We start from the raw sequence: 15,800 nt of genomic DNA, 5'->3' as shown, positions 1-15,800 counted from the left end.
TTGGCAGAGAACATCGTGCCTGAGAGGCTGAGAACTCAACACAGTTGAGAGCGATCAGAAACCTGGATACTGTCAGAATCGCGTCTACAGCGGTATGAATGACCGGGTGTCTCATAATATTCCAAATATGATCAAAACCAACATGTTGCTTGAAAACGGGATGCTAATGAGCATGTAAACGCTCTCTATGATCTGTAATGTCGCATGGTGCAATTAGGAAAATACACACACCAAATAAACCCACGTTACTGATGGAGATCTTGAACATTCTTGTGGTTCAGGTCTGCTCTCATAACAGTGTCTTTCTTTTGGATTCTGTAGTTGTGGTGTTTTTCTGGATGACATAGTGTCTGCAGACTACAGAGCGTTTCAGTGATGCTGAGCATTTCCTTACGGACACACAACTCTTCCTCTGTTTCATACCACAATGGTGCGACGGTAACTGCTGTTCAAGCCTGTGGGGATGAACTCAATTGTTTTCGTGCTTGTTCTCATTTTCCTTCATTTTCTTGGTTGTAATTATTGGTGGCAGCTTTTCTCTTAACAAACTGGATCCCTAGTGGTATTAAGATGTTGGCCAATTATGGAGTTTGAGTTAATGTAAATACATTTCATGATAGTATGTCTGTGCAAACCATTTTTACAATATTAATACATAAATAAGTGTGCATGTCATGTTAGGACAAAGAATGCAGTGAATAGGTCTCCATGCAGGATTTGTCCCAGACTGATCCCTGTCCACAGCGTTTACACCTTCAACTGAATCTGCATCATTTCAGTACAAATACTTTTATCGAGCAAATGATACCTGATGTCTGAATTAGTATCTCTGCTGCCAAAAGTTTGTCCTACTTTTAAAGGAGTGTTTCCCCCACAGTGTTTCAGTTACCTCTGTTGGACCTTCATTTGCTTCAAAGTTGAGCAGGACCAGAGAACAAGCTTGCTAGAAATAGTTGTTTCTGGCTGAAGGAGTGTGCTTTCACTCAACTATTTCCGAGGATGTCGTGTATTGCCTTTGTTGATGATCGCAGGGGCCACAACTCTGTCCAACTAGATCTGCTGTTTCAAGCTCCACTGCTTGAGGCCATTGAAGAGGCGCCCTTGTAGCCGGACAGCCCATCGTGTATTGTCCTCGAATGGCTCCCCCCAACCTCCTTGTGATTTGTAGACTATCTGAGTGGCAGTGTGGTTCTGTGCAGTGATTTGTCCCTCGAGAGGGGCCCTGCCTCTGCCATCGCTACCGTCAGCAACTCTGCTACAACTGTGCATGAATACAGGATACTGGCATTTGCTGAATTCAAGGTGGCGTCTTTTCAATTAGAGCCCAGTGAAATACCTTTTCAGCCTCTCGAGTGGCCTGGCGAACTACAGCCAAAGGGGGCCTCGGCAGTATAATGATGCCTGGCACAATAGTGCCACTGTTCTCCAACCCGTTCCCAGGAAACCGCACAACATGTGCCATTGTGCACTGTGCTTTGCTGCCCAACCACGTTGCCTGGCTTTAGCCAGAGACACCGACAGGCTTGGCTGTGCAGTGAAGCTCACAGCAGCTTGGTTGGTAAGACAGGTTCAGAGGACTGCGAGATGAAGACTGGGGTTTATTCACCTCACACTGCGTTTGATGTGTTAAAATAATATTACAAAAAAAGCCACATTTTAAAAGGGCGGGCTGTGAAGCGGAAGAAGCCTGAGGGAACAGGGCAGCTGAGTGGTTGCCAGGAATGGTAGTACAGAAAACCTTGAGCTTTGTTGCTATGTTGAACCCTCCTCAATAAGAGAGGAAACCAAGAGAAAAGTGACAAGCAGAAAAATGGGGCCACAAAGACGGCTAGAACTGGTTCGTAGCTGGTCCTAGCTGGTTCTTCTCTATTTATCTCAAAGCTGGGTGTGTGTGTTCCTCCTCTATGGCCCCCAACGTGCTCTCCATTATAGCCTCCAGTGCTGTTTATGCAGCAGAGCAAAGGAGATCATTCAGGGCCAGCCAGATAGGGGGCTTTGGTCAACAGCATCCAGGAGATACATGTCACACGGGGCCTTTCTGGGCCCCACAAGCCAGCATGGCCACCTAACAACAGTATACCCAGGAAAAACAGGCCTGACACAAAGCCCAGTGTGTCACAGTCAACTGAGAGCTGTGTTTCCTCTGAGCGTAAACCTGTCAGTTCCTGTGTCATGGCTTCTTCATGGCTTCTGCCAAAATGTCCGTTTATTGCCAATTCTACATTTGGACTAATATAGCAGGAGTTGTTGTTATTGCTTTAGTTTAGAAGTTAAAGTGTTTGTTGGTCTCTGAGCTTCTTCTTTTCGTCTATTTCCAGTATCAGAGCTTCACAAAAGAATGACTCAGACTTTTAATCTCAAGCCCCAAATTCTTGTGACATGTCCGAAACGGGGACAGTTTGTTCAGATTTCACAATAGCCTCAATTAAACCACAACGGCTGCATGTAATCTAGTCTCTTAATTACTTTAATAGGTGTGCAAGGAATGTAGTGTTGTCACTCCATCTTGACTCCTCTGTTGTCATCCTCTCTGTCAGCATACATAAAGTGATTTGGAGTCCAGTCCTGTACCTGTTGCAGGCTCCCTTCAATGCCCTCACGGTGACCTCCTTCATCTGAAATGTGCCTGTTCTTGGTGGAAACTATGAATTAAAGCATTTCTATCACACTTATCTGTCATTTTATGCTGGAGTTGGACAACTTTTCACAAACTAATGATAATATGACAGATGGTGAAATGAATCACTTCAAATTTGCAGCCATCAATGAGCTTCACAGTTCTGTTTTTAGAAAATGCAGTCATCATTACATGAGTTATGAAATGAGATGGCTGTGGTTGACAAGAGTGTGATTGTTGTTATACCTGTCTTACCTGCGCTGAGGGAAATGCATTAAAAATGGTCTTCCCCGTCACTTTGTTAACAAAGAAAATGCCATGTCATTGCAAAATATGTTAATTTGCCCGCATCCTTCCGCAGATCCCAGGAGGAAAATAAAAACCACATTGACACAGCATCTACACATTTCGACAGACTGATTACTACATACACACCAAGGCTCCAGAGCAGATATGAGCGAGGATAAACCGGCCGACAGTGTGGAAACTGCCCCTGCTGAGGTGAATGCTATTCCTAATGGAAAAGGCCATGAGGCTGGGGAGGAGATCACAGCATCGGCCAAAACACCACCTGCGGGGGACGGCGAAAAGTGAGTATAATCCCACTTACCAGAGTCCATGTTGATCTGATAGGAATACGTTTTGTGTAATTCATTATGGCACACAGATGTTGTCACTGTCTCATTCTTACAAAACATGAATAATTACTGTCAGCTTGAGAATCTCTTTTCTTTGAACATCCCGTCCTCTCTCCTAGGTTCGTTTCCACTGTTCAAGCGAGGTGATTTGATTCACTGGGTCCTTTTAGTTGTCGTCTTAACGTGCCACTTACTGAAGATCATGCAACACATCACATTACATGCTGTGTGCTGACAGAGCATCAAGCGAAATAGGTGTTATGTGAAGCCTGTACCTTTTTCTCCATAAGCACAAGAAGGACCAGACCCGAGAGGCAACATATGATGAGCCATATTTGACTGGAGTTCTGCATTCATCAGGGATTAATTATGAAGATATTATCTGAATGGAAGGCCTTGACGCTCAAAATACATCAGAGAGAGATATTAAATAGCAGCTCATTCAGTGTGTTGTTTTGACACTGATAATGTCACCCAGCTGTCTGGGATGGCAGTTCAGCCTTCAGCAATTAGTCCATTAATCAGTAATTTCATCGAAAGAAAATTGGTTGCCAATTAATTGGATAATTGATTAATTGTTTAAGTTAAAGCAAAAATGTCAAAAATTTGCTAGTTCCAGCTTCTTAAATGTCAGTTTTCTTTGTCATTTATGACAGTAAATGAAGACTTTTGGGCTGTTGGTTGGACAAAAGTGATTTTAAATTTCTAGTTGGTGCCGTCGGTGTCATTCACAATGTTGACATTCAAAGTCTAAAATCAGCATTGGATAGATCACAAGGTTGTGGTGCTTTTGTCGCATCAGAGTAATTTGTGATGTTTATTGCAAAAATATTGAGTATAAGAGCCATTTTAAGTCATTAATCGCATTCTTCAATAACCAAAATAGCATTTTAAATGCTGCTCATACGTGTAGCACTTTGCTCCGTCCATCAGGGTTTCAGTGTGGGTCCTGGAAGATTCCAATGTCGTTGACAAATGGGACGAATTTGAGTCACATATTATCTGATTATGGACTCTATTTTCTCATGTTTTGTGTCTAAGTGACTGATGGAGTCAACAATTTTGGAAACTGGTCCGCTATTGAGCGAGAACACTGCAGCAGACAGTCCCAAAAGTCCCAGCACATTCCCTGTAACAGCAAACACTGTGTCTCCATTAACTGCCTGGTGATGTGCCTTTGAGCAAGACGTTAACCTCCTGCCTTCTCAGTCACTGTACCACAATTTGCACTGCATAATAGAGTGAGCTAAATGCCTGATTATCATGTCACTGGTTGTCTAGCAGTACTTTTTGTGTCCTCCTTCTGTGTAATAAATGGTTTAATTAAAATGTCTCTCTCTGGGACACAGATGATAATTCATAGATTGTCCCTTCACTGTATTATTTGCCTGATTATATTATGACTGAGGGTGTTGTTTTTCCACTTTGTGCACTCGTTGGGTGATGGATGGCCTCTCTCCACACTGCTTGTAGGGAAACTGTACCAAATAGTGCCCAGAATGCTAGGTATGTATGTTACAATGATAAACTGAGAATGTCTTTCCGATTCTCTGTGCTAAAACCAAAAATGAAGATAAGAAGTTACATAGTTTGTGATGAATGTGAGCTTTGTGTTTTATTGTGGTGTCGATTTAAGTGCTTTGACAGTATTCCTCTTTATTTAGTCCCCACAGAACTGACAATACAGAGGCCAACCTCCCAGAGAGCCAGGAGTTCCTATCAGGCATGGATGACAAGAAGACCACACGCTTCACAGATGTAAGCTCAAACACAGCCGATTGGCTTTTCCCACTGACATCACACACTGTATCTTTGTTAATTCCTCTCCTCTGTTTTGCATCGGTCGTAGTTTGAAGGGAAAACCTCGTTTGGGATGTCCGTCTTCAACCTGGGCAATGCAATCATGGGCAGTGGAATCCTAGGACTGGCGTACGCCATGGCCAACACAGGGATCGTCCTGTTTTTGTAAGTCTTTCCTATGCGTCTGACCCAATTCCATGACTACAGATTGGAAGCAGTAGAATGAACGAATTACAGCTCACAGATATTGTCTGACTCATTTTCTTCCAGTGGAGGTCTGCGTCACACATAACTAGCACCTAGTTGTGCTCTAATTGTCTTGTATTAAGCAGGCAGCGGCCCCTGTTTATGACACGCATCCTGATGACAGATGGCACATTTTTCTGATAAACAAAGGCTCAGAGTAATAGCACACTGGAAATCATTTACTTGTGCTATAAATGAATGCAATTGCAATCGCAGATACAGAAAATAACTTTTCTGCGTGGTTGACTCACTGCTTGAATCAGTGGGTGTTTGCTGTAGCAGCGTCGTCTGTCAGGACGAGGACGTCACAGTCTGCTGCAGATTCCAGGTTCATTATTTATATTTTTATGGAGATGTTTCTTCTATGTGCTTTAGATGCACTGGAGGTCCTCTAACCTCTGAGTTGCAGTGACCTCTCACACATTGACTATGCAGGAATTAATTGATGACAGTGAGGAGGAGCGGACCAGTCAAACAGCATGTTGAATAACTTCACATGGAGGGAAAGATATGGTCGCCTTGTTTCTGGTGCTGCCCCTCCCTAACAGGGTTTTTCCAAATCTTTTTTCAGACCAGCTTAAGATGGGCTACAAGTCTTGTTTAGCTGTTCAACAGAGCCAGTTCTGTCCCAACAAAGTTTCTCCAGAAGTATTTCGTTACCACAGTATTGTGGTATTAGGATGGTACATGTAGAATCAAAATAAACCAGTGCCAGTAATGACCATTATTAGATGTCAGCCACTGTAACAGTGTAGCTCACTGATTGATTTACATAGTTTTGGAGTGCACTGATGGGGCTCTATGGCACTTAGAAATAAGCTGTATCAGGTTTTAGTTCCACTGACCTTGTATTTGTCGTTGGTTTCGTTGTTCATTGTTGGTTTTAGTCTTTTTATGGTCTTTGTTGACAATAAGAAAACATACAGAATACCTCCAGCCTTGTCCTTTAAAGCTGTACACTGACTAAACAGCTTGTCCACGTTTCACTGTCATTACCATGTCACTGCACCTGTGTTATGCACTGCAGTGGCTTCATCATCAGCATTTTTGTCGACCGTCCAATCTGTCTCAGACCTGCTGAATCTCCTGCTGTCAGGGGGAGCAGCTCCAGTCTGCCAGATCTTACTCGTGTTCCCTCGCAAAATTTCAGTATAATATTAGACCAGTGGGCTGTCAAAGCTTTACACCTTCTTCTAGGTGATCATGCTGAAATTCCCCTGATCATCTGTTTCTGCAAGTCTCTCAAAAATACTCAGGCTGCTGTTTCCTGATCTCAACAGATAGCACTGGTGACGTCCACACTTTCACCTCCTCGTGCTGTTTTAACACCTCTTCCTGGCGGTGCTAGGTTGTGAGGTGGCTGGTGCTGAGGCTGGCTGCTGTAAGCTCCCCAGTATTACATTTCTTAGAAAATTCGGGCAGTGCTGTTTATTTAACTAAGCGTCCCTGACTGAAATTACAATGCGGTGCTCCAGAGAGAGGTGAAGCAATGTCTTGGATGTTTGTATAACTCTTGGCTTGTTTCAAGTGGATTTGGAGCTGTGGTGAAACACTGGCAGCAGGGCCACGTTGTTCAGTTCACAGCAAGCTCGACAACAGAAAAGTAACAAGCCATGCTTTTTGTCAGATGAAACAGAAACCAGAAAGAATATGTTCTTTATTAGACAGTAAAAAAACACAGTTATACCCTAATTAGACACCATACTCGTGGACTACTCTGTAATTAGAAACCACATACGATGCCATATTAGATCAAAAATATACTTAGACACTTTTATACCAAATTATACTCTAATTAGAAACCAATCTGGAGATTCTAATGCACCATTGGTAACCATTTTGCAAGATGTCTTAATTACAAATACAGTAGCTACAGTTATACACTATTACAATGGAATTAGACACCACATTCAATGCTACCAACGTGTGCCTACAGTGTGATAGCTTAATTAAACAATACAGCCTGTAATTAGATGTATGTTGTGCTATATTGTTTCAGACACAGCCTTCAGACAAAACACTGAGAGCTCTCGGGACAGTATATATATTTGGCTTTTACTCAACATAGTTTCACTTTCTTACAGGTTCATTTGTTGTTCATCAGAGGAGAACTGTAGCGTAAAGTCACGTCACATCTGGTCGCTACTTCACATGTCTCTCGTAGCCTGGATGTTTTCTGGAGACCCGTGCATTTTGTGCTAATACATAGCATAATACATCCTTACTTGACGCTCTATTCCCAGAGCCTCAGTAACATCAGGCTGTGGAAGCTGCTTCTTTATTTCCCACTGTCCCACTGACCCTTATTAGACTTTCTTCCAGGTTTATTCTAAGACTGTACCTTAGAATAAAGTGCGAGCGTTAGTTTTAATGTTAGTTCTTAATGTTGTCGGTTTTGGCGCCCGAAAATATTATTCAAGGACGTTATTTGGGTTCTTTGCCAAAGCAGTCATGTCTGGAGGATTTCCCCTCGTGTTCGAGAAAGCTTCTTATTTTGAGCTGAGTTGTGTGACTGTAGTTTTTCAAGCCGTCTGCTGTCTGAACTGGGCTGAACCCTGTGTCACTGAATGTATTTGACCCTCGGCCACACAGGAGCGGAAGTGAACTCTACCTGATTAGTCTACATTTTACCCTGATGAATACATGTAATCGCGTGCAAATTTATAGTACGTGACTGAATGCAACAGAGAGGGTGTATTTATCCACCCTGTTATAGATGAAAGGCTGTGTCTTTGTGTGCATATCTGCATGATCTTGTGTCAAACGATAGAGTAGCTGCTTAGAAACACAGGCAGGGTCAGTGACATATTTGGCGAAGGAATACTGGCTGTTTTTCAGTGTTTCACATTGGACTCCAGTCTGGTGATTGCCTCAACAAACATTTAATCTTTTTCCTCGCAGTGTGCTCCGTCATTCTGAACCTTAGGTCCTACTCTGAAAGGGGACAGGAGGCCTGAAAATGAGGCGACCATGTTTGCTCAAAGACGGGGAGGTAAACAAAGGCAAAATAAATGCCGACAGCAAAAAATTGGCTCGTGGCTGAGTATTTGTGTTATATTGTTGTTTTCACTTCCTCCACTGACTGGGTTGGCTGCTGCAGACATGCTTTGCTGAAGCCATTCATTCATCTGCTTCAACCTGCCCACTCATGTGAGGCAAGATGCATCAGTTCACCTTATATATATGTCTGTTGATTGATAACAACACTATGAATTTATTCTCAAAAGGAAGAAAATCAACAGTGTTGTTGGCCTATTGTTATGGATTAGGTGAACAATAGGCATGCTTATGGTTTATATGGTGCTGAGTACATCCTGGACCGTATTTGAAGCTGCGGTACTTGCAGACTGTAGTGAGGCGTTGGTGAAGTAAGAACAGTTTTTGGACCGCAGTGAGAGCCACGATTTCATTCACACTCTTAAACGTAATGAATGTGTTAGACAATTTATTCTGTCTTATAGCTGCTTGGGAATGTCCTTTGTTTCTGTTTCCCTTGTGGCCCGATGTTTCACATCACACAGATTTTTGTTGCTGGGTGCCGAGGCTCCAGAGGGTCAGTGGCCCCGGCTCGGGCAGGAATGCAGCGGGGTGGAAGGCTGTGAGCAGAGCTACAGTGACCCAAGTGTGTCAGTCTGTCTGACTGTCAGCAGATCTGTCCTCCCACTGCCACTTGACTGACTAAATCCTCCACCGCAAGTCAACCCAGCATTCTTCCAACAGTCTGAGAAAAAAAAGCACAAAAAAGAAAAAAAAAAAACCTGTTAACTGGCCAAGAGTTGAAGTTGAGATGAAAGACGTGCTGTCTGGCTTTCCTAAAGCAAAGAGAAATGGAGTGTGTGTGTGTGTGTGTGTGTGTGTGTGTGTGTGTGTGTGTGTGTGTGTGTGTGGTTGTGTCAGAGAGACGAAAGTTAATGTCGCCAACGGTACCAACAAAAGAGGTTAGAAAATAGAAAGTAGTTGGAATGGGGTGTACTGGGTCAGGGAAAGTCAGTAGATCAGGGGCCCATTCACAAACCTCCTTGTGCTGAGGATCCTAACAAGTCCTCCGATGTTTCTTAAACTTCTCCCTGAAAAATAAATCTTAGCTCTATGTAGTAAAAGATGTAAGCCAATGAAACACCATTGATGGATGTAGCAGCTTTTTAAAGACTTGTTGTTTGGTCATTGATATAAGGAATTTCAGCATCATCATCAGTGATCAGTTAATTAATCAGTGTGTTGAATTTTTCAATACTAGTGCCAACATGATCCATTCAATTATAAATTAAATAAATCTAAAAGAAATAAACATTTTTGGCAAAATGTTCCAAAATGTTAAATGTTAACACAAGAGGCCATACACGCACTTTGCTTGAATAGAATGTCAAAATTTTGATTTTGATAAAGCAGGAAATGAACCGTGAGTTTATGAAAAGAGCAGATATTTAATGCCAGCTTTCGTCAGTGCGTCATGGTGCCTATCATCACAGTGTAAGTAGATGCAGAATGTAGCACTTTCCAAGAGAAATGGACAAAAGATTTTTTTTGTTGTTGTTGAAGTGAAAGGAGGGCGGCACGGTGGCGCAGCAGGTAGTGCCTCACAGCAAGGAAGTCGCTGGTTCGATCCCCAGGTTGCATGTTCTTCCCGTGCATTCGTGGGTTCTCTCCAGGCACTCCGGCTTCCTCCCACAAACCAAAAACATGCTCATTAGGTTAATTGGTGACTCTAAATTGTCCATAGGTGTGAGTGTGAGTGTGAGTGTGAGTGTGAATGTGAATGGTTGTCTGTCTGTGTGTCTGTCTATGTTGCCCTGCGATCGGCTGGCGACCGGTTCAGGGTGTATCCTGTCTCTCGCCCATTGCTAGCTGGGATAGGCTCCAGCCCCCCGCAACCCCGAAATGGGATGCGCGGGTATAGAAGTTGAATGAATGAATGAATGAATGAATGAATGAAGTGCAAGGCCAACATGTGTGTGCACGTTAGTTTGTGGGGACATACTCGCAGTGACGAGAATCCAATCTCAAGAGTCATTACAGTTCTAAACACGCTAAACTGGGTGAGCTGCAAGGATAAATGTACTCATTCAGAAGTTGTTCCACAGTATCAGTATCTGCCCCAAGTGAGCCCCACCCATTGCATATGCAGATTAAGCTTCTCAGTCGCCTGTGATGTGTTTTTCTGGTGTGTCATGTGCATGAATCAGAAAGACAAAAGCAGATTTTAGGCCAAAATATAAACTCTCCAAGTGTATTTTCAGATTTTTTGTGAATTTGGCCCCATGTTCCTCAGCTCAGGCTCTGGATGGTTGGGCATGTTTGAAAAATTAGGTCTTATCATCCTTTGTCATATCACATCATTTGGAATACCTTTTAATGAGACCAACAGCAGAATATGAATCAGTAGAATATTGGAGTGGTTTGCAATTATTCCAGGAACTAAAAATCCTAACTAAGAAATCCAGTCATCAAATAGAAAGCACAGACGCTTGCAGAGGAACATGTAAAAACTGAGATTATGAGTCAGTGGAGAGAGAAGTGCCGTTCCTCTGGAAGAGACGCGTCTATGACTAAAAATGGAAGGAGTGACTGTTGTTGTGCCTCAAGTAGGTTATTCCACCACCGAGGAACAAAGGGGAGAAGATTGATGTTTACAAAAGGATTTTCCTCATCCCGTCAATCTCAGCATCGCATTGGAAACATTTCTTGTGAAACTGTCCATCTGGTATATATATATGTGTGTGTGTGTGTGTGTGTGTGTGGTGTGCACGTGTGTGTGGGATTATTCAGAGGGCAGAGGGGCTGACGGGGCAGCCTCCTTGGCTTAGCTTGAGTAACATTCCAGCGTAAAGAAGAGCCACAGGGACTCTGTTCTTACGACACAATCTACGCACAGACATCCAGAAAATGAGTGCCGATGCTGCAGCTGTATAAATAGCCTGCAGGGTAATATACAGTGTAAGAATGTAACACAGAAAACTGAGATTTTCAGGTGTTATGAACGAATTAACACTTGGTGTAACAGTGATTAAAATGGTGTTTCTGCTGGTAAAAGAAGTGTAATTCTGTCCATGTCTCTGTGTTTCAGGGTGCTTCTAACAGTGGTGGCAGTCCTCTCATCATATTCCATACATTTACTGCTGAAGTCATCTGGTATTGTAGGTATGCATGTATCCTCACAATCTGCACCTTCTGATCTTCAAGGAATTATTTGTCATATGCATTAAAATGCCACCAGTGCATTTCCATACAATGGAAAACTTAGTACATTAGTACTACATAAACAGATCAGAAAACACAGTGGCTGAGTGGATATCTGCCCCTTTGCTCTGCAGACTGTTGAAAAATCTCATTGCGTGAGGATGAAAGCTGTCTTTAAAATAGCTGGTGTGCATCTTCATGCTGCAATATTGCTTATTAATCATTTAGATCGATATTGCTTGTTATCTGCAAATTAGCAGAACCTTAGATGATAAGACCTCAATGTATACTCTATGAACTGCTACACAGCAAGCTTAATTAGATTTTTAGACTTAAATTTTAACTCACAGTCACCATGAAACTTCCTAAGTTTCTTCCTAGTTTTCTGAAATTTAATGTTTAAATACATAAATGATACATGATCTCATTAAATGTGCACTACTTTTCACACATTTCCAGAACAGGAATCTGAATATTAGATAAAACCAAGTTCAGAATTCTTGTTTCATGTTGTTGATGTCACGGCTGTGCATCGTGGCACAGGAAGGCAAGATTCCAGTTGTCAGAACAGAGAGGCTACCAAAACTGAGGGAGCAGGCTGAGGCAAAGTCCAAGAACAAAGGAGAAATACCAAAACTGAAGTGAGAACAAACGAGCGTGGCGCGAGGAACACAGGCAGGAAAACTGATAAGAGCCACGAGCAACAAACGCAGGAGGAGCCGACAACCTGACGACTGAACGAGAGAAAACACATGGACTAAATCCACTAATTAACTAATGAGACACAGGTGGCGCAAAAAATAGACGGGAACAAGATCAAGGCAGGACGTAAAACAGAACGCACACATGAGAAGAGTGAACTTTCAAAATAAAACAGGAACCAGAGGAACATGACGTTTGACATGGCAGAGTCTAAAGTTTTGACAGATTTTAGATATCTCTTTTTATGACTCCATATATCAGAAAATACTGAAAATACGGTACGGTTTCCTTCCACTAGCTTTACTGAAGACTTTTATATAAGCAAAATAGTCCAAAATCTCAAAATCAACTCCCCTTAACGTCCTCGACCTTGTTAGTATGGATTTAACACATTGATGAGATGCTTTTATCTGACGTGCGCCTCAGGTATTCGTGCGTATGAGCAGCTCGGATACAGGGCCTTTGGGACCCCGGGGAAGATGGCGGCAGGTATTGCCATCACGCTGCAGAACATTGGAGGTGAGGTCACACTGCCGTCTTTCAAACACACAAATGTCCTCTAGCGTTTGTGGCATAGTGCTCGTAGTATTCTGTGATTTGTTGCTCAGGATTAATGTGTGCATGCTTGCGTGTGAGGGTGCTTTCACTGTCGTACTGTGAATAAGCCTCTGTGTGGTTTAGTGCTAACTCATGAGTGCTTTTGTATCTTCTCTCCACAGCCATGTCCAGTTATCTGTACATAGTCAAGTATGAGTTTCCTTTGGTCATCCAGGCCTTCCTGAAGGTGGATAAACCTGCAGGGTGAGTCGTCAATGCAGGACATAAATGTTTTCTTTCATACTATGTAGTAACTGGAGTGAGTCCATGTCCATGTTAAACTACATTTATTTCAAGAGATATGGGAAAATTACTGGTAAGACGTTAAAAAAAATCCCTTAACTGCACTCAAAAGAACATTAATTAAAATTGTCACACATAAGATTTCAGTGTTAGCTGATTAGCGACACCCCGGGTTACTGGTGTTGATAGCAAGTGTAGTTTAGAGCAAACACTTCTTGAGCAGCAGTGTTAGCAGAAATACAGCGTAGGAGAGACTGATGTATCCGTTTGCAGTGCAGCCAAACAAACTTGTGTTGCTTTAATAAAGAAGTCAGGCAATAATTGGCTTTTTCCCATCATGCCATGAGCGACCATGGAGTCGGAAGAGCAGGAAGAGTTAAAGGAGTTGGTTACCTTGCTCAAGAGTCACCTGCAGCTCTTCTTCTGCTCCTTCTTTTTCCATGACTTCCTGCCATACTGGGAAGGGTAGGAATGGCACTCTGCCACTAAACACCTGGAGCACTATCACCGAGGTTTCTGGGTTTGATTTAATGAAAATCTTCTCACTTGAAGTTTTTATGGCTTTGCTACAAATTGTCGTTTTAAAATGAATTCCAAGCGTGCAGTTAGCTGGAGTTTGTCCATTAGACGTGTATTGAAATGCTGCATACTTTCTATATTTTGTTCTTAAAGTAAAAATAAGACATTTTGAAATAAAAGTAATTCCTCACATTTCAAATACTGCAAATGCATCTGGTTCACTGTGACATGTAGACACTACCATCACTCCCAAAGGTTAAAAAAATGCAGTGTGATGCCCCGTCTCTTCCTTATGGGGCCTCGTGCAGCCGTCCTGCGTGTACAAAGATCTTAGCCTCTGTGGAGGAGTTCCGCCGGGCTGTGCCAGTCGGCGGGTCTGGTGCTGCTCTGGATGTACCGAGCAGCTGGCGTGAGAACAGCTGTGATAGTGACCCTGGAGGAGGAGAGCAGCACGGCCACAGAGAAACACTCACATCAAAACACAGCTAGACTCCACGGCTGAAAACGTAAACCATGGGATATCGCAGTGCAGGTGGCCTCAGAGACAAACAACACTCACTTCCTCAGATGGGATTTCGAGTGTGATGTTCCCCCCTTACCCTTTAACTCTTACCCCAGTTAGAACCTCCCCTCACCTACGTTTTAGGCTTGGGAGAAGTGTGTGAGAAGTGGTATGTCCAGTTACACAACCCTGTATGAAATGAACAGAGTTTCATGGAACACTTTGCCTCAGAGTGTTTGTCCCCTCGTGTTAAAATGCACAGTGGACTGATGTCCCTGTGCTGCATCTCACAAACAGATAAATAAAGAAACATGCATGCACTCTGCTTGTTTCAACCTATAGGACTACCACTGCTATCACGTTAGCTCACGTATGTGCAGACTGACGTGTCCCACTCTATGCTGTCACTGTAGAGGTTATACAGCGTGACAACATGTCCACGTTGTCTTCTGGTGTCTGCTCTGTTTTCCTCGCCTTTCTTTATCTTGGTGCTGTTGGCCACGGTCAACAATCACTGTTAATTTGAAATGACAGACTAGATTGTTCCAGTGGCATTTCATCGAGTCGGTGTATGTGTGTGTTTGTGTATATTGTTAAACTGTAAGAGGAGGCTGGACAAAATAACAGGGACACCTCACAATCCAATGCAGTGCAATACAACAGCTCTGCAACAAGCACCGCTTTATAATAGAATATGATTATACTGTAATGATAGAGCTTAGAATTATGTATTACAGTCATAGTATTTTTGTGGACTGCATCTCAGGATGATTATTTTTGGAAATCATTAAAAAATATATTAATCTCCATGAATTTATCTATTTGTTTTAAATTTTGTGGGTGTTCAGATTTAAAAAAGTAATCTAAAACCAAATGAAAAAGAATAATCAATAATAGAAAACTCTGAGTGAACATCAAATAATAAAAATACCATTTGCAGAGCAAACACTGTCACTGTTCATTTGATTAATTTGAGGGATTGTGGTGGTGTATAATCAGACGCTGATTTGCATTCTGTCCTCATTTTGAGTATATGGTGCACGGTGTCTTCTCACAGTAGGACACACAAGCATTTTGCATGCATAGAGACATGAAATCCATTGAATCTGATGTGCGCCTTTTAAACAAGCTGTTTTTCTTTGAAAATGAGTAAAAGCTGAAAAGAAGGCCCTCATTAACAGTGACAATGGCGCAGTGTTGACAAAAACTGAAAATTACAACTCTCACAAAGCTACCTGTTGCACGGCTGTTTACTGTTGTTCTGTCCACCAGCCACATGTGTACACACACTGGTGTGTGTCTATTTGTGTCTCTGGATGTGTGACCCTGGTCAGCTCACATGTACAATCAATGAGCACCTGAGGTTGTCTCTACGTGCTTGTCTTTACCCAAACAGGCAACTTACCAGAGAGCTACTGCTGTTTCACTGTGGAGAGGGTTATATTTATGTTTGCTTATCAAGGTTCTGTCACTGCTCGTGATTATTTGTGATTGTGCATTTGTGTGTTTGTAAAACACCGCGTGTTTGCGTGAATGTGTGTATTAGTGGTGGTGAGATATTGTGTGCCTGGTCCAGATGGCCGGAGGGCAGGATGACAACAGGATAGATGAGCCGCTTCTTTTCTGAGATGTGTGTATGTGTGTGTGTGTGTGCATGCGTGTGTGTGTGTTTGTGGCCAGCAGATGTTGCATCTCTGTCGTGTCTCCCACCTGATGGAAGACAAGAAATTAATCACTGTGTCCATCTAAAAATAGAGGT

The 15,800-nt window shown here is 42.6% G+C and overlaps 1 protein-coding gene across 3 annotated transcripts in view; it reads left to right on the top strand.

Annotated features, from left to right (window-relative positions):
* LOC143337614 (sodium-coupled neutral amino acid transporter 3-like) overlaps nt 1-15,800 on the top strand; it is a 37,847-nt gene that overhangs the window by 13,148 nt on the left and 8,899 nt on the right. For 2 of the 3 annotated variants that reach the window (XM_076757268.1, XM_076757260.1), the window contains exons 2-8: nt 2,979-3,207; nt 4,729-4,761; nt 4,920-5,013; nt 5,105-5,220; nt 11,366-11,439; nt 12,607-12,699; nt 12,900-12,981. In XM_076757268.1, coding sequence (XP_076613383.1) covers nt 3,071-3,207; nt 4,729-4,761; nt 4,920-5,013; nt 5,105-5,220; nt 11,366-11,439; nt 12,607-12,699; nt 12,900-12,981 — 629 coding nt within the window. In that variant the 5' untranslated portion in view covers nt 2,979-3,070. The remainder of the gene's footprint in view (nt 1-2,978; nt 3,208-4,728; nt 4,762-4,919; nt 5,014-5,104; nt 5,221-11,365; nt 11,440-12,606; nt 12,700-12,899; nt 12,982-15,800) is intronic. The other variant, XM_076757276.1, reaches the window with a different exon arrangement.

Source organism: Chaetodon auriga, chromosome 2 (assembly GCF_051107435.1).
Source record: "Chaetodon auriga isolate fChaAug3 chromosome 2, fChaAug3.hap1, whole genome shotgun sequence".
Taxonomy (NCBI): Eukaryota; Metazoa; Chordata; class Actinopteri; order Chaetodontiformes; family Chaetodontidae; genus Chaetodon; species Chaetodon auriga.
This window is presented reverse-complemented; position numbering and strand designations above follow the sequence as displayed.